This window comes from Vicia villosa, linkage group LG1 (genome assembly GCF_029867415.1).
Source record: "Vicia villosa cultivar HV-30 ecotype Madison, WI linkage group LG1, Vvil1.0, whole genome shotgun sequence".
Classification (NCBI taxonomy): Eukaryota; Viridiplantae; Streptophyta; class Magnoliopsida; order Fabales; family Fabaceae; genus Vicia; species Vicia villosa.
Window position 1 is genome coordinate 223,267,964 of NC_081180.1, and position 25,093 is coordinate 223,293,056.

Here is a 25,093-nt window from a genome sequence, read left to right on the forward strand (position 1 = left end):
CTCGTGCATTTCATAGACAAAGCTTATGAGTTAGGTTTTATGAGTTCGCCCCCAACATGTTTTTCTTTCTTCTCCCACTACTAAACAGGTTGCTTATATCAAATGGTCTGATATAGTAGAGGAAAAGAAAGAGCAAGTCTGGAAAGTCCAGGGTATATACGACTTGATTCAGTTGTCTAGAGTCGGCCCTAAGTACAACCCCAACATGCTCATTTCTACCCTTTTCTTTTGGGAAGGCTCGACTAACACTTTTCATCTCTGTTGCGGGATGATAACTCTAACTCTTTTTGACGTAGTTGCTATCACAGGTCTTCGACCCACTGAGGAGACTTTCGATCCTTCTCTCATAAACAAAAATAAATCATACTTCTCTTTTCCCCGTCCAAGCTATAGTAACTACATTAAGAACCAACATGAAAAACAAATAGAGGAAAAATTTGATTTTGAGCATATCGCTTTCCTGACTCTGGTTATCCTGTTTTGTTTTCTGTGCTTGCTCTTTTAAGGTGGCTAAGAAGTTCATAACCTCTAGAATCAATGAAGCGTGATAAAGTAATTCATCAAATGAAAAAGAAAGCTTGGGCTATCCCGGTGATGAACGGTCCTTCTAATGTTCCAACACCGGCCATCATCCATGTTCTAGTCGGGGTGACGAAGCAACCAACCCGACCTTCTTTATTTGATTTGCTGCAGCCTCAAGGAGGAACCATCCCGATTCTTAAACCCGATGTCAAAATTCTTAGGGATACTCGAGGGGTGTCAAGCACTCCGAGCATCCTACCCTTGGCCTCGGGTATTTCTACTCACATCTTTTTGGCCTAATCAGAATCTCGTACTTTGATGGAGAATCGAGCCTTCATTTAGGAGGATAATTGCTCTTACCTTTCTAATCTAACTGACCAATGGTGGAGCCGGGCTAGGAAGGTTCTCATGACTGATCGACTTCGTAAAAAAAGACATGTACCTGCAGGATTGTGTCCCTGTGGACATTTATTTTGAATAAGTATTTAAATGCCATGTGGACATTTATTTAAATGAATAATAGAAAAATAAAGTTGTCTGTACATGCCACATCACCCAATTTGTTGAACAAATTTACTAAAGGGTTAAAAAAGAAAAATCTTAAAAGTGCACGGATGAAAAATTTGAATTTTTTTATAGGGTTGTTTTTAAATTTGTTCAATATATTAATCCAATATTTAATATTTTGAATTGTATACGTGAGATCTACAAATTAATATTTAATTGTAATAATTTCAATATTTTATTGAAAAAGACATACTTACCATCAAAACACATTAATTTTATTCTAAATTAAAGTATATTGGAATCTCTATGTTTTTTTTTTTTGACAGAAGGAATCTCTATGTTATAATATCAAATACAAACATTATTAAAAGAATTCAAAGCAAGTCTTGTACAATGTTAACATATTTGGTCTCTCCTCTCTCATTACCATCTTCTGTAATCTTAATAATTTCCTTCATGTATATAGAAATATTTTTAAAAAGTAAAAGGAAATTTCTTTATAGACCCCAATTCTTCTTGATCATCCACGGCGAAATTCCCAAATTGTTCCTATATTTCGGAATTGCATATCTGAAATCACCTTTTTATAAAGTAAAAAAAGGTGGTTTCGGATATGTACTTCCGAAAACACTTTTTTTTTTGAAAAAATGTGATTTTAGATATGTACTTCCGAAATAAAGTTAATTTCCAGAAAAAAGGTGAATTCGGAGATGCATCTCCGAATTCACCCCCTTAAAAGAATTTGAATATGTACTTCCGAAAATTTTTCTGATACGGAATTCATAAAACAAACAACAACGTTTCGATTTATTATAAAGCATGGAAATTACAAACATCACATAAAATTAAAGTTACATATTGTTAAACACGGAAATTGATTGAGAATGATGGAGATTGATTGAGAATGATGGAAGTTTTGAAGAGGGTTTGTGATGAAAATGATGAAATAGTGAAGGAGGGAAAATTGTATATGAACAGATTTTTTTCGGAGATGCATCTCCGAAAAAATACCTGATAGTTAAATCCAACGTTAATTTTGAATTTTCAGTGCTTTTGAAGATGCATCTCCGAATTCTGAAAAAATCTGAAAAAAAATATACTTCGGAGATGCATCTCCGAAGCAATGATATTTTTGGCTTTTCAGCAAGGATTCTTCCCATAGGGGGTCTACAAAGAAATTTCCAAATAAAATAAACCATTCAAATGCTCTTTAAGACATAGGAGTATATACTTACAAGTATTCACAAAATATCACTATCTAATTACTAAACACACGCTCACATATTTGTGAACTACACCCCATTTATTATCCATCTTACCAAAAAAGAGAGAGAATCTATCTTCTTATCCTTATAGTTGGAGACCAATAGAAAGCATGCCAGCTGCCATAACAACTGAATAAAACACTAACCTTAATCTTAGCACAAACAAACTGTGTTTCTTCACCTTCACCCATGGCTTCAACTACACTAGGCACTTCTTCAATTGCGTTTCTTCCTTCACGCTACCTTTCTTCCCCTTCTTCCAATCCTTCCATTAACACACTCTCTCTAACCTCAGGTATGTTATCATTTTCTTGTTTTTTTGAGGTTATGCAGTAGTGGTGAGAATGGATTAAGAATGACCCATTTCATATATGTTGTTTCTCTGTCTTAAAGTTGTGATTTTTCTTCTTTTTGTGATGATTTGAATCTAAATTGAATGGTTGGGTTTGTAGGGCAAAGCTGTGGTAGGAAGTTTTGTGGAGGAATTGGAATTAATGGCTTAAAGGGAAAATCTCGGTTTCCTGTTGTCAATGTTGCTACTGAGGTTAACTCTGTAGAACAGGTAGGTACCTAGTCAAGGGATATTCCATTTTAGCAAATTATGGATTGAATTGCATAAGCACTCATAATAAGTGCTTATGCTATAAGCTGTTAGTTAAGTTGTTTATCCAAACAATGTATCTTGCATAAGCACATGTGCAACTGTTTGGGATGTCATGTCCATAAGCTATTTTCAGCTTATATCTATAAGCTCTCTGAAATAGTTATGAAAACAGCTTATAGCTTATACGAAAAAAACTTAACTTAATTTTATCATTAGTTATCAGTGTTGTCGATGGCTGATGGCGGTCCATGGCGGAGAGCCAAAATCCCGCCATACCGGCCGCTTTGCGGCGCCGTTATTGCGGATTATGGCGGAAAAACCTGCAATGGCGGCCCATATTTACCATTGCGGAGAGCCCAAAAACCGCCATGTATCATAGCGGCCATGGCGGGGCAATTTGATAACACTGCTAGTTATAGAAGCTACTTTTATATAAGCACTTATATAATAAATGCTTATGCTATAAGCTGTTAGTTAAGTTGTTTATCCAAACAATGATGTTCAAATACTTGATATTCGGATAAGCTTTTGTTTTTCAAAAGCCTTCTCATTCAACTTATTTAGAAAGACTTTTCTTTTAGTGAAGAATCATAATCTTATTTTATCTGAGTAACACCTTTAAGCTATTCTGATGATTATATGTCAACTATGAACTTTTGATATCCAGGGTCTGAATACTATTGCGAAAGAAAGCCAGAGGCCAGTGTACCCTTTTGCTGCTATAGTTGGACAGGATGAGATGAAGCTTTGCCTTCTGCTTAACGTGATCGATCCTAAGATCGGAGGTGTGATGATAATGGGGGATAGAGGAACCGGGAAATCCACAACGGTTAGGTCATTGGTCGATTTACTTCCCGAAATCAAGGTTGTTTTTGGTGATCCTTATAACTCAGACCCAGAAGATCCAGAAGTGATGGGAATTGAAGTGCGAGACCGAGTAATAAAAGGGGAGCAACTTTCCATTGTGTTGAGCAAAATCAACATGGTTGATTTGCCTTTAGGAGCTACAGAAGATAGGGTTTGCGGTACAATCGATATCGAAAAAGCTCTGACTGAGGGTGTCAAGGCGTTCGAGCCTGGACTACTCGCGAAAGCTAATAGAGGAATCTTATATGTCGATGAAGTTAATCTTTTGGATGATCATTTAGTTGATGTGTTGTTGGATTCTGCTGCATCAGGTTGGAACACAGTGGAGAGAGAAGGTATTTCAATCTCGCATCCGGCTCGGTTTATCCTAATCGGTTCGGGAAATCCCGAAGAAGGAGAGCTCAGGCCACAACTGCTTGATAGGTTCGGTATGCATGCTCAAGTGGGGACTGTTAGAGACGCTGAACTGAGAGTGAAGATTGTAGAAGAGAGAGCTAGGTTCGACAAGAACCCGAAGGACTTTCGAGAGACTTACAAAGCCGAGCAAGAGAAGCTCACGGAACAGATCACCTCAGCAAGGAGAGTACTTTCTTCCGTTCAAATCGATCAAGATCTGAAAGTGAAAATCTCGAGGGTGTGCGCAGAACTGAACGTGGATGGATTGAGAGGAGACATTGTATCAAATAGAGCTGCAAAAGCTTTGGCTGCTTTGAAGGGAAGAGACAAAGTGAGTGTTGAGGATATTGCTACTGTCATCCCTAACTGCTTGAGACACCGTCTTAGAAAGGATCCTTTGGAGTCGATAGACTCGGGCTTACTTGTCACTGAGAAATTTTACGAAATATTCAGCTGAATGCGATAGATAGATAGATAAAACATTCTCTCAGCTCTGGTATTTGTTTAGATTGTAACCTTTCCTATCGCGGAATTTTATTGTCTTTAAACATGAGTAACATTCATAAATTCCTTGCATACAAGATATTCTAAGCCTTTACTAGAAACATAAATGCAGTACAATTTCATCTGGAAAATTTTCTTCAAAGTTAAAGAGACATAAATAAAGTTACAATTGCGAATGATTCCTCTGTAGTATTTTAGTGTCATTTTCGGTAACTCCTCCCCATATTTTAGGTCTTTGCTCTAGAAAATCCGGCGGCCGCCGAAGTAAGAGGGTAGCAGCTCTAATTAAGATGGAAGCAGTTATGGCCCATATCACATACTTTTTATTGTCTACCTCATAATCAAAATAATGTACAAGATACTTCTCTTCCATCCATTCTTTTTCCTCTGCTCTTCTATTATCATTCTGCATTCAAACATAATGTAAGAAATTAAGTTCCTTTGCATTTGATCACTTTCACGTTGAAGGCTAAATAAATTTAACACCAATAAACATTAGAGTGCAAAACTTTAAGTGAGATAAGAACCTTGAGGAACATCTCCAAGGGGACATCGAATATGGCTTCAACTTCAGCTGAATCTAAAACTGGCGAAAATGCATCCTTGTTGGACAGTATTCCAACCACCGGTATTATTGTGATGCCGTACTGCAATTAAAATAACTCTGTAAGGGAACTAACTTGTGAAATGGCTAACATAGACAGTTCATAGTTTTATTTACAAGATCAATGTTTCTGTCCAATTCCATAGGTCAGTGATCATGCACGAGGGAAGTTAGTATGATACCGGTAATACTCAACAATAGCTGAATTGAACACAATCTATCGTGTTCTTCGGTATGTGTACATTATATCTTTACCTAAAACCTTTAGATATTGAAGGCTCTATAGTGTCAAAGTCAATATACTTGAATACTACTATACCTTAACCGCCATTAACAATTACTATCTAAATTTTGATACTACTTGTTGGGAAATATGATAGCAAAAATGGACTAATAAATAAATAAGTGTTGTCTATGGCTAATGGCGGTCCATGGCAGAGTGCCAAAATCCCGCCATACCGACCACTTTGCCATGCTGTTATAGCGGATTATGGTGAAAAAAACATGCAATATCATTTGATATTTACCATTGTGGCGAGGCTAAAAACCACCGCGTATATTGCTATAGTGGCCATGGCGCTGCTATTTTTTCTTCTTTATGTGCTCTGGTTTTCAGGGGAATGAGGCCCTAGTAATCCAGTTTTTAGAGGAATGGGGCCCTAATAATCCAGCTCGTGCCGAGAGGTTATGGCACTGGTCAAATATTGTTTCTACCAAGAATCGAATTCGATATTCCCCGAACCTTCGTCCTTAGCAAGAGCTCGTTTACCACTCGAGCCTGTTATTTGATAACACTAACCAGATCACCTAAAAACCATTCCCATCCATTCACACTTAGATGACCTTGTTATTTTAAGGTCCAACTTCAACCCATTAAAATGCATCAAAAATTTAAAAAATGAGATAAAGGTTTTAAAAAATGGCCGCGGTCGCGTTGCGGCTTTCGCGATTTCGGTCGGTATAGGTGTTGTGTTGCAAATAAAGGTCATCGCAGTGTGAATTTCTCTCGGCATTGCACAAAAGAGAATTCCGATAAAAAGACTAGGATTCCTATAAAAGTAGTGTGATTTCATTCTTACAATAAAACAAAATTTTAAGTTCAAAATTTCAAAATTTTGATTCATTTAAAAGTCATTTGATTTGTACTTTTCAAATAATTTTTTGTCAATAAAAGTGTGTAAACGACTTTAACGGTGCTTCGCTTGTGAAACGGTGTTTTGTCGCGGTTGTAACGGTGTTTTGTCTGTGATTTTTTTCTCAGGCTTAAAACGGGGAATAACAGTATCGGAAGGCTCCGATACCGTTTTGTCGCGGCCGTATTCGCGGTCACAGACCGTTTTTTAAAACCTCAGGTCGTCTTAAGTTTTCGAAGATCCCGTCTATCTTAACCACGATTAAAGAGTGGGAAATCAAATAAAGACCCTATTTTGTCCTAGTTTAACTGCGACAAATAGTTTATGATGCCTTTTTAATAGGAGCTTAAATGATCTGCCCTCAAAGACGGCATGCTGCTAGATGATAAAAAGTGAGTACCTTAGTATGAAAGGGTTCAAGAAGAGTAACAACAGTAACAAGAGAAGGGTCTAATCCAATCTCCTCTTTAGCTTCTCTCAAGGCAGTTTGAACATCATCAGCATCACATTCATCTCTCTTCCCACCTGGCAAAGCAACCTCACCTGCAACCAAACCAAACCAAATCATTAGAGAGTTACCACAACGAGGGTAAATATGGAAATGGATTCACCAAACTAACCAGCGTGTGTTGAGAGAGAAGAAGCACGCTGCGTCAGAATAACTCGCAAATTCCCATCTTGTCCTTCAAACAAACAAATCAGAACCGCTGCTCTTTTATTGGGTTTGGAATTTGAAATCTCTTGGAGTGAATTGGTGGACATGGAATTGGAATTTGAATTGGATGATGATTGGATTTGGAGATGATGAAGCAGAGTTTGTAACCTTTGTTGTGAACCTCGTACCTCGTTGTTTGTCGTGTTTGAAGCCATTAAGGAAACGAAAAAAGATCTTCAAACAGACATAGCAAAGAGGTGGAACATGGAAGTTGGAAAAACAGAGGTGACAAGGCTCGTGTGTTTGTGAGATTACTAGACTACATTAAACTATTGTTATTGTCATTTGTCAATTTCTCTTGTAAGGTTAGTTTAGTTAGGTTGGTATCTTCCTTTCCATTATATATGGTCAAAAATTGTACATAAGTCACCTAACTATATTATCATTTTGTAATTCTATTTCATATGAATTAATTCATTTTGATTCTCTTTCCTTTTCGATTCTTCACCACCTTTCGATCTGGATAGAGTAATATAATATCAGAGTCTATTGATCGAATCACTTTTACTATTTATTTCACACATTAAATTTAATAATGTTGAGTTTGAGAGGGTTTATTGGTAAAATCAAATCTAACGTATTGAAAATTTGGACGGATCTTAGTTTATATATGCACTAAGTTCAATAGTGATAAACTATAAAGGGGTATATATTGAGAAAAAAATTCAAATTCTACGTTGGTTAGAGATACAACATAGAAAAAAAGTTTATGAAGAGTAGCACATCGTAACTTATAAGTTGATTTTATAGGGATAAGTTAGATCAAACTCAACTTTTAATGTGTATCAATATAATAAACATATTTTTCTTGTAAAGAAGATGTGTTCATGCGTTTTAGTTTGGTTTTGATGAACACAAAAGTCTATCATAGAAGAAAGATCAAATATCAAATTTGTGTAAAGTTTTGGATTTCAATGAAATTGAATCATAGACCAAAGTACAATGTCCAATTTAGTTGTTATAAGATTTATGTGCTCCAGAATTAGTCATAAACTTTTAAGCATGCATAAGTTTCATAATTGCATTTTAACTTAGAAGTTTTCAAGTTTTTATTAGGGTAAATCGATTTACATTGGTTCTGTTTGAACAAAATTTTGGTTTTCAAAAGAGAGTAATCCATTAATATGTCAAGTAAATCAATTTACCATTTCAATTTCCAACTATGTAAATCGATTAACCAAGCTATGCCAATCAATTAACCTAGTGTTTTTTTCACATTTTTGTGAATGTTTAGGAATGGCCAATCGATTAACATCATTAGGTAAATCGATTTAACTCTGTAGCTTTTGAAAACATATGAAATAATGTGATGCCTTTTCATACCATTCTTTCATGAATCATTTTCCTAATGCATTGCAAATTATTTATGATTATTTTCAAGCATTACAAGTCTTCTCAAAAAGGTGTCTTGTGATGTATAAATAGTAGAATAATTTGATAGAAGTTTTTCACCTTTTTAATGAACAATTTTCATCTGTTTCACGTGTCACTAAAATATTAACAGATAAACTTTTTCCTGAATAATTTCCAATCATATGTGAAAAAGTTTAGTGAAAACACTTGAGCACTTAAATGTTTATATCATCTTGATTTGTTCATCCAATTTTCAACTATGTAAATCGATTAACCAAGCTATGCCAATCGATTAACCTAGTGTTTTTTTCATATTTTTTTGAACGTTGAGGAATGGCTAATCGATTAACATCATTAGGTAAATCGATTTAACTCTGTAGCTTTTGAAAACATATGAAATAACGTGATGCCTTTTCATAACATTCTTTCATGAATCATTTTCCTAATGCATTGCAAATTATTTCTGATTATTTTCAAGCAATGCAAGTCTTCTCAAAAAGGTGTCTTGTGATGTATAAATAGTAGAATAATTTGATAGAAGTTTTTCACCTTTTTTATGAACAATTTTCATCTGTTTCACGTGTCACTAAAATATTAACAGAGAAACTTTTTCCTGAATAATTTCCAATCATATGTGAAAAAGTTTAGTGAAAACACTTGAGCACTTAAATGTTTATATCATCTTGATTTGTTCATTTAAGGAGGATATTGAATTTTCAATATATCAAAAATGCAACAAAATCCTCAAGTATTATCAAGTATGTTATAAAATTCATTTGTACTTATTTTTATCAATTTGTTGTCATATTCACCAAGTGTTTGTGGTGATTTTTTATCTGTAAGAAAGTTGTTGTACTTATTACAGGTGATTGAAAATAGGAAGGGTTGTCTTTCTATTTCCCTCAGTAATGGCAGCTATCGTAACCTCTGTTACCCCTCATTTAAGAAGCGTAACGCTTGTAACGGCCCCAGTGTGCCAGAAATCTGTAACCGTCATAGCCGACTAGGATTCCAGGCTACCAAGGTGGATGATGGAGAACCCCTCCGAGTTGAGGGTCTCGCCGAGTTGAGTTGAATATCCGACTAGGGAAGATGAATTCGGCCTAATCGATAGTATATTGCCAAACCAACCTCCCTGCCATAGCTACTTATATGCATATCGACCTACCATGTCAGCTTAAGTATTTTTGGTATGTACATAAGCCCCCCGATCTCGAGACCCATAGGGGTGAAGTGTTCGGTCCAGAAGAGATCTTTAGAATTCTTGAGTTAACTTGGGTGATCGGCCTTTCATAATCCAATGGTCACCATGATCTTAGTGTGTGCTGGTGGATTTTCAAGAGCCATCAAGTCACGTCTTTTCACTTTTCCACGCAATGATGACTTTTACGGGGAACACACCCCCTCCTCCATAACTCCACTTTATAGTATTGCCTAGGGCTTTTAACACTCAAATGTTATTCCCTCTCTCTTGCTCTTCCATTTCCATCGCCCCAAGTAGTTTTTTCTGAAGATTTTTTAAGGAGGTCTTCATCTTCTTTCAACCACATACTTCTTCCAGGTAACATTTTTGTATCCCTCTCTGCATTTATCATTTTATAATAATGCTCATAATTAGGGAGTGTGATGAGTCGAAGAATGTATTTGTTCCCCGCAATGCTGAAGAGAGAAGAGCTCTCTAGAAGCAATGCATGGAACCATGCAAAAGGGACTTAGGGTGAAATGAGTTTGCACAGATCATCCAAGAGGTTTACAAAGACCGCTATGAATCTTTTAGTGATTCTGACTCACAATTTGAATCATCAGGTTCCGTTGAAGTCTTAATGGAAATGGATAGATCCTTTGTAGATTCAAAGGTTTTGAGCTACAAGAACAACGCGGTCAACTATAGTGATATAGGAAAACTCCGCACTAGTATAAGTTTTTCCTCGACTGGCAATGAAGAAGAAGTAATACTAGAAACCTGTGAGGAAGGTGAGACGGTTTGCCTCTTGCGGCCACAAGATGTTAATGACGAGTTATTTTACTTCTATATTGGATTCCTCGATGATTCAAGATACAAATCTCTTTTTCTGACTTCGAAGGCGCCCTCCCGACCATCCTGCACATAGCCTCAGTCCAACTACGTCCAAATGGTTGGGGTTTATCAAAGCCTTCGAAGCTATTTGCGAAGTCCTAATTATTGACCCAACCTAGGTCTTTTCTTCTCTTTCGTCAACCTAGTTTTTGACATGTGAAATTCTTGGAGTAGTTTAGCTTCAAGTGAAATTTATGCTTCATGATAAAGCATATGATTGTCGGTGATGACAATGTGAAATTCTTGAAGTGGTTTATCTTCAAGTGAAATATATTCTTCATGAGAGAGTATGATAGTTTTAAGAACTATGATTGTCGGTGAAGACAATGATATTTGATGTATTATTTTCAATCAAGATGAAGATTGTTGAGATTGGTTAAATATATACATGTTGATACTCTTTATGGTGGAATATGATTGTCGGTGAAGACAATGAAAGTTAATGTATTATTTTCAATCAAGGTGGAGAGTGTTGGGGTTTGGTTGAAAATATACATATTGAAAAAGTCTCACATCGCTTAGTTTTGTGAAGGAATGAGTTCAAGACTATATATAAGATTCAAATTTTTCTTTACAAGATGCATCCGTCAAAAGCACTTTAAGCTTGTATTTGACTTTCTTTGTTCTCTTATGCTCTTCTATTAGAGTGTTGTGAGATATAGTTAAGTATTTGTTTTGGAGGATGTGGGTGTACCAAGGGTTTGGGTTAGTTGAAAATATATTATGTGTTGTAACAATTTACATATATATTGTTATTCTTTAGTTGTCAATTGAAAATGATCGTGATTTTTTCTCCTATTTTAAAATTTTCACGCTATAGATGTTTTTTTTCTAAGGTTGCAAATTACATCACTTCTTATCCTCCTAAAAGAAACAATAAACTCTGTGACAAGTATATATATTTCGTCCAAAGTTTTTAATTAACTCATCTATAATTTATAAATAAATAAAAAACAAAAACAAATTATATATTAACAATCATAACAGAGTTTTCCCCAAAACTCTTAAGTGACTCTACTCGTTTGGCCTAACTTTTTATCTACTTATTTTTTCCTTATAAGGAGATGGAGGGCCAAACACATTTTTTATAAAGCTCTTATGAAAAAAAGTAGCTTTTTTTTAAAGGCAAAAAATTGAATAAAATGAGCTTGTAAAAAAGTAGTTGAAACTAACTTTTTTGGAGCTTAAAACACGTGGTTGCGGTTCAAATCCCGATGAAAACATTTTCTTTTAAAAAAAATGGCACTTATGCGTATGTTTTTCAATTTTTTTCTATGGTTCATAACATCTAGAGTTATGTTTTATTTATTTATTTTATTTTGTTTACATCATTTTTGTAGATATTAGTATTGTCTAACTTTTATTTGTTTTGTATATTATATCTCATTTTATTGTATAAAAATTTTCAATAATAATATTATTAATTTTTTATACTATACACTAAATTATATAGGTTAATACAACTATTATTCAATACGTATTATATATATATATATATATATATATATATATATATATATATATATATATATATATATATATATATATATATATATATATATATATATATATATATATATATATATATATATATATATATAAAATTTTAAAGCTTAAAAAATAATCATAACCAAGCAACTTTAATTTTATTTTAAAAGCTCTTATTTTTAACTTTAACTTTAAAGTAATTTTTAAGACATAAAAAAGTTGGAACTTGGAAGGCTATATTGGCACTACTACTGCCTAATTAACTGTATAATTGGATATCTCACATGTTGAGCATTAGCTTTCAAGGACACAAGGACCCGTTATGAGAACCTATATAATAATATTGTTTCAACATCGAAAATTCCGGCTTTTAAATAGCTCTAGTGTTCACCACTTATTTGAATTAATCACAGAAAATACATGAGTTGCAAATTGCAATTTGATAGCTTACTCTATTTGCTATCTTCACCTAATAGGTTGACTAAATTATCAAAGCATCAAGAGCCTCCCATTTTGGATTATAATTAATACTATGGCCGTTGTAACATAAATGAAATTTGTATTAGCTATGCTTGTAGCTTCCACCAGCTACTATTCTCTAATTAACAAATATGAAATTTGTTTAATATATGACTCGGAGCTTATACTTAGAGATGAAAATAGATGGGGGAGTATGATTTATGACACTTGTTAATTTATTTTGTAAAAAGATTAATGAAATTATTTCTATTTATCCTACATATAATTGATTAGATTTAGGTGAGATCATTGTTATTGTGGTCTAATTCCATTTCTTTTATAAATTAATTTATGGGTTAAATAAGTTTTTGGTCCCTATAAAATTACCAAATTTCGTTTTAAGTCCCTCTAAAATTTTCCTTCAAATTTCAGTCCCTACAAAATATTCCGTCTAAAGAAATGGTCCCTGACGTTAAAAGCCACTAACGGCTGCTGATGTGTCAAGACAGGTGGAATTTTTTTAAACCATTTTTTAATTGTTTTAATCCAGCGTGTTATTAAAGGGACAACACAGTGTCATTCCTTTGCAAATCCTTTGCCCTAATTCCTCTTCTTCATCTTCTGCCTCCATTGTTCCTCTTCTTCTTTTGCCCTACTTCCTATATCAGTGTCACTTTGTGCTTCTTCTTCGTTCATTCCTTCAAGTTATTCTTCGTCCATCGTGACCTATGTCGTCTGTTTCAGTGAAATCGCGATTTGGTGGTAGGTTTTGTGGGTGTCAAGCTCGGATGGTGATGTATCAATGTAACAATGGAGCAAATAAGGGGAGGTTGTTTTGGAGATGTCCTTACTGGAAGAATGCTGATACTTGTAATCTATTCATATGGGCTGAAGATGTTGGTGAAAAATCTGGAAATGAAGATCTTACCATTAGGAATTCAGAGTTTGATGTCATGGAATCTGTGGGATATATGAAGTCATTGTATGAGGATGCAAGGAAGAAGAACAAGAACTTAAAGGCCAAGTTGAAAATATTGGAATATCATGGAAAAATAAAGATGTTGGTTCTTGTTGTGTCCTGTATGATTAATTTGTATTTTGTGTTCAAGTGTAATTACTGAGTTGTTTAGGCTTGTGAAATAATGTAGTCTGGTTATGTTTGGTTATGTTTGGATTTTATGTTTGGAAAAATATTGTAGTTTGGTTATGTTCATTGTTTGATGTATTTGTTTGATGTTCTTGTTTGATGTTCTGGTTTAATGAAATACAATGTAGTTCTTGTTTCAATTTTGTTTGTTATGATACACATAAATGAAAAACCAAAGCAACTGATAAAATGGTTCATAATACCAAAGCAACTGATACAAAACCAAAGCAACTGATAAAAACCAAAGCAACTGATAAAAACCAAAGCAACTGATAAAACCAAAGCTCTTAGATTCAGTACAAAACAAAAGAGATACATCCAAAAGTGGTTCATAATACATCTTCATAATACAGCTTAGATTCAGTTCAACACAAAAGAGATACTTCCAAAAGTGGTTCATCATACATCACACAAATGTTTCAAAGTGAATAACAAAACAGTAGGACAATTATGGATCACTGAGTCATGCTCTTTTGGATGTCAGCCCATGGCTTGCTCCCACTAGCACTGCTCACAGTAGTGTCTTCATCAGGAATTTCAAGTGGATCATTTTGATCCCTTCCAGGCCCCGGTATATTTTTTGCCTTCAAAGTCCTTAGCCTATCACTCTTTCTAATTGGAGATGCAGCAAGATTGGACTTTTTCCTTGGTGATATCATTACCTTTACCTGTTAAGACAAAAAACAGTTAACAATGGTTTATAAACACAGCATGCCAAGGTACATCAATGTTTGTTACAAACTTACAGGGTCACTCATAGTTGACATAGTTGGCTTGTTGGCAGCTTTGGACACCTTTGGAGCAATGGATGGTTTGACAGTTTTTGGAACCTTGGGGCATTTCCCAATAAAGGTCTTGGGACCAGGTCTTTTACTCTTGACAGGACTAGTATCAATTCTCAATGGTGCAATGTCAAGTATTTCCTCATCATCTAACAAGGCCTCCAATTCATCAGGATCAATTCCACAATACCTTTTCATTGCCTCAGCTGAACTGACAGTGTTTTGTGAATGAGGCACATCTTCATTGGTATGATGCACATCATTAGCAGGCACATCTTCATTGGTATGAGGCACACCATTAGCTTGATTCTCACTTACAGCTTCATTGGTATGAGGCACATCATTAGCAGGCACATCATTAGCAGGCACATCATTAGATTGCACATCATTAATTTGCACACCTTCAGCTTGATTCTCATTGCTATGAGGCACATCTTCAGCTTGATTCTCATTGCTATGAGGCACATCTCCAGCTTGCACATCTTCAGCCTGATTCTCACTTACAGCTTCATGTTGTGGCACATCATTAGTTTGCACAGAAGCCTTTGACTTCTTTGATTTCCCTCCTACATTTGCAGTAGACTTTGACTTCTTTGATTTCCCTCCTACATTTGCAGTAGACTTTGACTTCTTTGATTTCCCTCCTATTTGCACAGAAGCCTGCAACCAATGTAATTGTAAGAAAATCAACCAAAATAACTGTAACCAATTTAGTATGATTACTTACCCTTTTTTTGACTCCAGAAGTTCCCACATTAGGTGTTTGGCTTCCTTGGGTGGGTGCAACACCTGTTGGTACATCTGTTGGTACATCTCTTGATACATCTCTTGGTACATCTCTTGGTACTTCACCAACAATAATTGCTAGCTGTTTGTTTTTCTTACAAGTCCTTTTGTTATGTCCATATTCAAAGCAAATCTTGCACCTATGACTTGTGTTAGTCCTTTGCCACCTTGTTTGACTTTCTTCATCAGCCTCTCTTCTTCTCAATTTCTTTGGTCTGCCAGGGCCTCTCTTATAACTAGGTGGCAAGATTTCAGGGTCAGTGGTCTTTGGCCATTTGTTTTGGCCATTAATAGGACTGATAACTTCATTGTAACATGTTACATAGGTAGACTTATGATAACACTTGTGTACATAGTTAATGGGGTTATCTACCTTCCTATGAATGGCTGCAACAGCATGTCTACATGGGATCCCTACCAAGTCCCAAAAATTACAAGAACATGTATGTTTTGCCAAGTCCACAACAAAACTATCTGTGAACATTACATGAGTAACCTGAAATGTTAATCTACCTGCATAAGTGGGCAGCCAACTAGCACTTTTTTCTATCTCCCTATCTAACCTTCTAAGTGGCTTAGACATAATCACTCCTTTGTAATTCTCTACCTTCTCCCTAAGAGTGGCAAACCTACCCATTAGATAGTTCCTAATCCATTCAAACATGGTTAGTATAGGTTTATCCCTTTGCATCAAAATAGTAGCATTAAAAGATTCACTTAGGTTGTTCATAAGAACATCACACTTAGAGTAGAAGGGAAAGGCATGCTTACACCACTTATTCTTGGGAATAGCATTCATCCATTCATAGGCATCTGGATTTGCCTCTTTAATTTGATTCATCTTAGCCTCATGGTCTTCAAAATAGGTTGCCTTTGCTGCAGCCATTATTAGATCTCTATAGAGTGTACCACCCCCAAACTTCTTCTTGAAGTTAGCATACAAATGTCTTAAGCAAAACCTGTGCTCAAATTCAGGATAGTCTTCCTCAAATACATTCACCAATCCCTGCATATAAAGACCTAAGTTAATACTTAAAATCACATATAATCACATATAAGGAAATAAAGATTAACAAATAACACCTTTTGCTGATCAGAAATGAAGCAACACCTATTATCAGAACCTATGTCTTCAAGAAGCAACCTCATAAACCAGCTCCAAGAGTCTCTACACTCAGTCTCCACAACACCAAAGGCAAGTGGAAGATACTGATCATTAGCATCCCTACTGACAGCTATCAACAATATTCCACCATATTTGTTCTTTAAGTGACAACCATCCAATCCTATGAAAGGTCTACAACCATTCTTGAATGCTCTCTTTGTACCATCAAAGCACATGTAACACCTTTCAAACTTAGGTGGCAAACCAGAAATGTTCAACTTAAATGTATTACCTATACATGCCCTTCTCAATTCAGCTCCATATGACCATAACATAGTGTACTGCTTGGCTGAGTCACCTTCAACAACCCTTCTAGCTATTTGCCTTGCTTTGAAAGCCCTACATCCAGTAATTTCTGTGGCAAACCTCAATCTAACATCAGAAACAATCTCATTCAATTTCATACCTGAATTGTTCTTCAACTTGTCCACAATTATTCTAGACACCCAATCAGCATTAGCATTCTTGTTGAAGAACTTCCTTCCACATTTGTGCTTCTGAATTAAAGTCTTAATCCTGAATGATTCAGTTCTCAACACTCTACTGCATAAAACAGTGTAACCACATTGTTGCTTATCCTTACAAATAACCCTGCACCTTTCCCCATCATTCTTGGCAAACTTAACTTCCCTCCCATTCAACACATTGTGTTCCAGTACAGCCTTTTTAAATTGCTTCAGAGATGAAAATTCCATTCCAACCTTGAACTTAAATTCCTTTCTAAGTTTTTCATCATCCCTAAACTTTACCATTGAAGGCCTACCACCATCACTATCATCATCTGCCCCACTATCAAGCTCATCTGTTAAGTAGTCATCATCAATTATGTGTTCCCTTTCCATCTCTGCTGTCATCATTCCTGTATGTATACCACCTGCACCACTTTCTGCTCCACCTGCACCATTTTCTATTCCACCTGCACCATCTTCTACTCCACCTGCACCATCTTCCACTCCACCTGCACCAGAATTGTTGATCTCTTCACCTACATCTTCATCATTATCATTCATCCTCTCCTCTTCACTATCTTCAAAATGTATGCCATCCAAAGAGTCTTCACTTGATTCACTATCTTCTGAATTAACATTGTCTTTTGGCTCAGTATATATCTCAATATCAGACTTTGTTTCCTCAGCACACATAGCTAACAATGTTGCATCCTCATCATTAACAAGTGGTTTTAGATCATTTTCAAGTGAGCCATGTTCGGACTTCCACCACATTTTCACATCTTCCTTTATAAATGAAGCATCCAAAGACTTAAGTAAATCACATGCTTCAAAATATGACCAGAAATCTGGGTCCTGACCAGCTATAGCAAAAACATCGCCCCCTTCATATGATACCCCTTCATCTCTTACAAATTTGCCATTGGTAAAAAAGACAACCTTAAATAACCCCATTCCCTACACATTTCAATGGTATATCAGACAAAAATAGAACCCTAAATACTGCATGCAAGGAACGCACAACCCTAAACAAGTTTCAAGACAGAAATGTCGCAATTATTAAACAATAGAATCAGAAAGTGGGACTTACCTTGTCGTTTTTTGGGACCGGAGCAGGAGCAGGAGTTGTCGTTGTTGGGACCACTTGAATGAAAGGGACAAGAATGGATGAGAGAAGAGGGACCACGATGAAGATTAGAGAAAGAGGAGGGACCAGAAGAAGAAGATCATCTTAAAGATAAGGTTGGATTAAAACAATTAAAAAATGGTTTAAAAAAATTCCACCTGTCTTGACACATCAGCAGCCGTTAGTGGCTTTTAACGTCAGGGACCATTTCTTTAGACGGAATATTTTGTAGGGACTGAAATTTGAAGGAAAATTTTAGAGGGACTTAAAACGAAATTTGGTAATTTTATAGGGACCAAAAACTTATTTAACCCTTAATTTATTAATGAATGACCTTAGAGTTGAAAATTCATACTATTCTTAAAACATATAGGAAAGGATGTCATGTTCACCATACAATAATATTATGAAGTTTGTTAAGATTTGTTGAATTAAGATGGACACATTAAGAATATTATTCAAGTTTGTGTTTTTACATGCCACGATGAAAGTAAAGAATCATTAAACTAAGATAATATTTGTTAATTGATTAAACTATTAGCATGTTACAACGATGGAGTTGTAAAAGTTGTGTTGAAAAATGTTTCATCTAATAGCAAGTATACTTCATATAAAATTCAAAAAGAAATCTTGCATATTCTTTCAAGTAGGGTGAAAAGCATATGCGTGAAGAAATTAGTGATTTTAAATTTTGTATAAATGTAGATGAAGCTCGTGGTGAATCTAAAAATAAGGAAATTTATTATTTGATTGATAAACTAATTTTCCTTGTCATGACTCTCTTGTATCTACAATCACTACTAAAAGATCTTTTTCGGCAATGAAAATTATCAAGACAAGATTGAGAAGTAAAATGGAAGCTGAATTTCTAGGAGATAGCATCATAGTTAATATTGAAAAAGATATTGTTGTAAATATTGATTCCAAGACTATTATTAATGATTTAAAACTACTCAAATACCGTAAAACAATATTTTAAGGTAATATTCTTTAATCATTTCATGTTCAACTTTTTATTTATTACAACTTAGATATTTTATATACATTATTATGGTATGAATATTTGATCTATAAATTATATTTTTATTTGGTGTGTTGGGCGAGAATATGGATAAAAGGTATGGAAGTGGGTTGAATAGATTGATCCCCTTTAAAAACAATTTCAATTTTTTTTGAATTAAAATCAAATATTTACGGGCAGAACTGAAGACAAAATAAGATGGAAGCTTAGAAACCCATCAATAGGATTTATAACCAAATATTACAATGATATCACTAGAGGAATGATTCTTTCAAAGGCATAACCAAACATGATAAACAAAGTTCCTTGACCCAAGCAAGTTAAAACTTTAACATAGAAATATTTTGATCAAAATTGAAGTAAAGGTAATTCAATAAGTTTGATGCAACACAGACTTATGTTTAAATAATAAATCTTGTTTCGTTTGGGAACTAGAAATGGATGCAATTGTCCCTAAGGTTTTTCCAGGCCTTGAAGGAGTCGAGGGAATTCTTAAGCGATGTTGGTCGGCCTTCAAGATATGGTCCGGTGTGAAATGGAACCGAAACGCCTGGAATAAGTTGAAAAGGTAGTGGGAAATAAGTGTATTAAATGCATTCCGATCGTTGAAATGCTTCATAGCCTTCTTGTGACAAGTGTAGTGACACGACTAGCTAGTGCATGACACAGTTTATAATGCACTCGAGTGCACTCGAGTTGGCGTGTATCCACTAGGAGAAATCTAGTCATTAATCTTGTGACTTATTACTCTAATTGGTCTGGATCCTTCAGTTGTCTCTGCTTATAAATAAGGTGAATTGAGTATTTTGAAATTTTTGTAACCCTTAATAGTCATATTTACAATTACTTTCTCAAAAAAAAATCTTCGTTTCTTCTTCTCTAAGAATAATATTAGAGACTATCTTTAGTGTTTTGCTCAAATCCTTTGCCTTTCTTCATATTCTCCTCTTTCATCATTATCACAAAACTAAGTACCATACTAACTTAAGTTTTTATCTTCAGCATTTTCTATTTTTATAATCAGGATGAGTGATAGTACAGTTGACCTAGTGAGCAATTATGAAGTTGAAACTTTGTTTGTCTCTATAATGAGGGTATCCCCTGATTCTCATCTCCCTTCTCTTGGTAGAAATCATCTAGAGCTAGAAATTATATCTTTTTCCGATGATTCTGATTTAGAAAGGGTATATGGTGATTCCCTAGAAGAGTAAACTTCTTCAAAATGGTTCACTAGGGTATCTTATGCCTTGGGGATAAAGTTCTAAGAGAAGTCGTCAGGGAGAAAACTACGGTTTCTATGTGGGTAAAACTTGAATCACTGTATATGGCAAAGTCTTTGACTCATAGGTTGTGTCAGAAACAACAACTATATTCATTCTGAATGGTGGAAAACAAATCTATAGTGGAGCAGTAGACAGAATTTCACAAGATTATTGATGATCTTGAGAAAATTGAAGTGAAGACTGATGATGAGGACAAGGATTTACTCTTGTTTAGTTCATTACCTAGACCCTTTGAGAACTTTAATGATGCCCTTCTTTATGGTAAGGAAGGTACTATCACTTTGGATGAAGTTCAGACGGCGGTAAAATCCAAAGAATTTTCAAAGTCAAAATGTTTGAAGATTGAAGATAGTGGTGAAGGCTTAAGTGTTTCAAGAGGAGGAATTGAGCGTCACTACTAGAAAATTCTCTTTTAGTGACCGAATTAGCCCACCAAAATTTGATATTCATGAGACAATTTTACGAGGTCATTAAATTGGTCACTAAAATAAATCAGCCTTCGATTTAGAGACCAAAATTTTGTGACAGTCTATTCGGTCACGAAAATATTTTTATATACAATTTAATTTATATAAAAAAATTAGAGACCGAAATTTCGATCACTAATATTTTTTTAATTTTCTATTTTTAATCCTTTTTATTATGTTACTATTCCCCTTACATTTTTTTAAATATTTTAATTCTCTTTTAATTTTTAATTTTTAGTAAAAGTTACACTTTTTTTTATTGTCTTAACAAATAAAATATATATTTATATAAAAGAAGAAAACTTAGATACACCTTTTTAGGTGTGGTTTATACTATTTTACAATGAGAATGTGGCGAGTGTATAATTTTTTTATACACATATGCAATTTTCTCCTATTTTCACCATGTAAAGAATAGTTAAGTACACTTGTCATATTTTCATTGGAAAAATAGTATAAACCACACCTAAGGAATTGTATCTAAGTTTTCTTTTATATAAAAAATAATGTCATTTTATATTTATATTTGCAAAAAAGTGAATTTTATTTTTATTATACAATTTTTCTAAATTTTATTTAATAATTTTAAGAAATTTTTAGTTTTTTTTGTTATATGTATATATGTTTAAATATAAAATATAACAATATATGTTAAGTGGTGTAGTGGTAAGGTGTTATTAAAATACGCGGAGGTCACTTGGTTGGTAGAGAAGGGATGATGTCAAAGCAACTTACTTGGTTAGTAGAGAATTTTTTTCCAGAGGAAGAATAGTATAAACCAAGGGATAAACCTGTTAGAAACTATAATGTATAAAACTCAGTTTGAGGTGGAGTTTCCTACTATGGATACTAGTAGTAGTGAGGGAACGGTTACAGAGATCTTTGATTATCATTTGACTTATAAGGTAAGAAGGGGGATTGTAGTATCTCAAAGGAATGATTATTCTAGTCTTGGGTGTTATGCTTTGAATGTGGCTAAGAATCAATGACCTTTAGATAGGCATTTGAAAGCAAGTGGAGTCAATTATGGTTGAAAAATAATACTTGTGAGTTTGTTAAATTACTATGGCGGAAAATGGTAATTGGAAACAAGTGGATGCAAGTGGCAAAATCAAAATTCAAGGGTGACTTTAATTTGATCAAGAGTATTGATTAGAATTTCATCATGGTAGAGAGCAACAAGGTTGTTGATGGTTAAATTGACATCAATACGGTTTCAAATCAAGATGGAGATTGTTGAAGTATGCCTTAAAACATTTTTTGATGAAGAGAAAGAAAATATATTTCAGGATTGCCGAAAATCAGGAAGTCGAAAAGCAACAAGAATGTCCAATTTGGATGGTTCGCGAATTTTGAGTTTGACCGGTTCAATTTGAGGATCCGTTATTTAATGTTAGAATATTGGATATATATTAATTTAGAAATATTCTAAATTAATATATAATATATTATAATATTTTAATCTAATAATTATGAGTTGTGTTTTTTGGGATTGGGTTTTAGCTATTATATATATATATATATATATATATATATATATATATATATATATATATATATATATATATATATATATATATATATATATATATATATATATTCGGAGTGTATCTAGTGAGAATTGATATCTTTTATAGAAATGAGAACTATCAATATCATCCATCAGATTTAGTTAACGCTTAAGATTTAATAATTCCATATAAAGAGCATTTCATTAAATCTTTTTTATTATGTTTAATATTTAAGATTTTCATAATTTTTTTTTGACAATATCTTGTACAATTTTTTTAAAACTCTCTAAATCATACTTTTTTATTGTTATGAAACTTTGTTACTATTTATTTTACTAAAATATGCATGTCTAAAATATACAATTTTTTGCTATTATTATTTAGGGTTAAATAAGTATTTAGTCCCTATAAATATGACAACTTTCAATTTTAATCCCTGCAAAAAATTTCTTCAAACAATGGTCCTCGCAATATTTTTCGTCCCTCCAGTTAAATTTCACTAACAGAGGCTTACGTGGCACGCCACGTCAATTAAAGTCAATACTAATTTAAAATAGATAGATTGCGGGGGTTTTAAACCCCCTTTAAATAACTTAAAAAACCAGAAATTTACAGGAGCAATTAATCAAACTGTTGGTAGAGAAATTTTTGTTACTCTCATTCTTCACATTATCAAACCTACAAACCTTGATTACACTCTCTCAATCCTCATAATCAAACTGTCTTTTAATATGTGCTCAGTTACTGAATATTCCAAAACCAGATAATTCATTGAGCGCGGGAGTTATTGAACAGATTTGTGTTTGATATTCACATAATTCCTAGTATGTTCTTTTTCTTTATGTTCACAGACTTATTTTTGGTACTGGTTAGAATACAGTAAATATGTCAGTCCATATTTCATCTTACTTCAGTATCATAAATGCAATTATACGTGGGTGGGTGATGACATACTCAATTTCTTAATTGTCCCTTCATTTTTCTAACATCCCTAATGCATTCTAGTTATATTTTGATTTAGGAGTACACTTAGCCATTGATTTCTAGTTTGATGCACAAGTTTCATTTCTAGTTATCTTTTTATATGTTGTACCATTTACCATTGTTCCATTACTAGCCAAAACAAGAGACAAGTCTCATTCATATCCTAATATTTTGGGTATATTTTAAAGTTTAAGATGAAGATACAATGAATTATAGAACAAACACTTTTGTTATCTAGTCCTCCATTTTTGTGGAAAGCAATGACAACATAGCAAATGTGACGTAATAATCAGTGAATAACTGCGAAAAACAATACTTAAAAATATTAGATGATATATATATATATATATATATATATATATATATATATATATATATATATATATATATATATATATATATATATATATATATATATATATATATATTGAATTTTCTTGGATACGCTGCTCCACATATATATATATATATATATATATATATATATATATATATATATATATATATATATATATATATATATAATTTCAAATGATCTTTTTACATCTATCCTTATACTATAAAATTGTAAAAAAACAGAAGATTTTAAATCTTTGAAAATTTTAAAATAGTTTCAAATACACATATCTCACAATTATCACAATTATGCTCGTCACTAACTATCTCACTTGAGTGTTTGTAAATACTTTCCTAATTGTCTAATAGAGTAAATAACTATTTCAATATTTCATCACCAAATTCTCATTCACTAACACATAAATTAGAAAGGTCCATTTTCAATCTTTATCTAAAGACACAAATATCAAAATATTATTATTATTATTATTATTATTATTATTATTATTATTATTATTATTATTATTATTATTATTATTATTAATAATAATAATAATGTTACCACTTTTGGGAGTGTAACTGTGTATGTTTACATTGTCGATAAAATTATAATCGTTGCGAACTACTTTACTTTGACAAAACCTATACTTTACATGCTTAGATAAATAGATTTGGCTAAATCATGGACCTTTTGTGACTTTAAAATAAGAGTATTTAAAATTTTCAATTCAGTTTAGAAAATAAAGCCATTAAAATCTTTTAAGATCATAAGAGTATTTTTTTCAGTTATTTAGAGGGGGTTTAAAATCCCCGCAATCTTCATCTTTTTCTTTAATTCTGTTTTGCCTGACGTGGCGAGACATGTGGCATGCCACATAAGCCTCCATTAGAGCAATCTAACGGGAGGGACCAAAATTCGTGACGGAAAATTTTGTGAGAACCAAAATTCGTGACGGAAAATTTTGTGAGGACCAAAATTCGACGGAATTTTTTGTAAGGACTAAAAGTGAAAAGTGCAATATTTATAAGGACTAAAAACTTATTTAACCCTATTATTTATTGTATTGTTAGGGAGTTCCAAAAATTATTATTTAGTAAATTTTAATATTCTAAATTTTTGTATTGTTAGAGATTTTTTTAATATTTTAATTTGGTTCATTTATTTATTTCCAAATTTACTATTTTTCTTTTTTTACAAATTTTACTACAGTGAAGTTTTACTATTTTTATAATATTTTAATAATTGTGGCCTCTTTTGAATATTAACAAACTAGAAATTTTAATCTAATTATTCATTTAATTTTTTATGATATGAAGTTATCATTCTTCGAGTAGCATATAGAAAAATATTTTCTTAAAAGAATGATAATTTTATATTGAAAAAAATATATATAATAAAATTAAAAATTATAATTTATCAAAAGGGACACAATTATTAAAATAGTTACAATGGTAAAATTTATAAAAATAAAAAATTTCCAAACACGCAAATAAATAAATCAACAAAATTAAAATATTGATATTAATTTCACATTTCTTTAA

General features: G+C 33.2%; 3 protein-coding genes across 3 annotated transcripts; 1 reads left to right on the forward strand and 2 right to left on the reverse strand.

The window, feature by feature from the left end:
* Nucleotides 1–2,377: 2,377 nt before the first annotated feature.
* LOC131644904 (magnesium-chelatase subunit ChlI, chloroplastic) lies at nucleotides 2,378–4,796 on the forward strand. The gene is made up of 3 exons (XM_058915516.1): nucleotides 2,378–2,589; nucleotides 2,747–2,856; nucleotides 3,566–4,796. Exons 1-3 carry the CDS (start codon nucleotides 2,484–2,486, stop codon nucleotides 4,616–4,618), a joined length of 1,269 nt encoding a protein of 422 aa, XP_058771499.1. The 5' UTR covers nucleotides 2,378–2,483; the 3' UTR covers nucleotides 4,619–4,796.
* On the reverse strand, nucleotides 4,661–7,425 carry LOC131644905 (nudix hydrolase 15, mitochondrial-like). The gene is made up of 4 exons (XM_058915517.1): nucleotides 7,023–7,425; nucleotides 6,803–6,945; nucleotides 5,193–5,312; nucleotides 4,661–5,071 (listed from the first exon to the last, which is right to left on the reverse strand). The coding sequence occupies exons 1-4, from the start codon at nucleotides 7,270–7,272 to the stop codon at nucleotides 4,829–4,831; spliced, it is 756 nt and encodes a 251-aa protein (XP_058771500.1). The 5' UTR covers nucleotides 7,273–7,425; the 3' UTR covers nucleotides 4,661–4,828.
* Nucleotides 7,426–14,092: 6,667 nt separating this feature from the next.
* Nucleotides 14,093–17,777, reverse strand: LOC131595595 (uncharacterized). Its single transcript, XM_058867987.1, has 4 exons — nucleotides 16,293–17,777; nucleotides 15,151–16,215; nucleotides 14,388–15,083; nucleotides 14,093–14,309 (listed from the first exon to the last, which is right to left on the reverse strand). Exons 1-4 carry the CDS (start codon nucleotides 17,775–17,777, stop codon nucleotides 14,097–14,099), a joined length of 3,459 nt encoding a protein of 1,152 aa, XP_058723970.1. The 3' UTR covers nucleotides 14,093–14,096.
* Nucleotides 17,778–25,093: the final 7,316 nt, after the last annotated feature.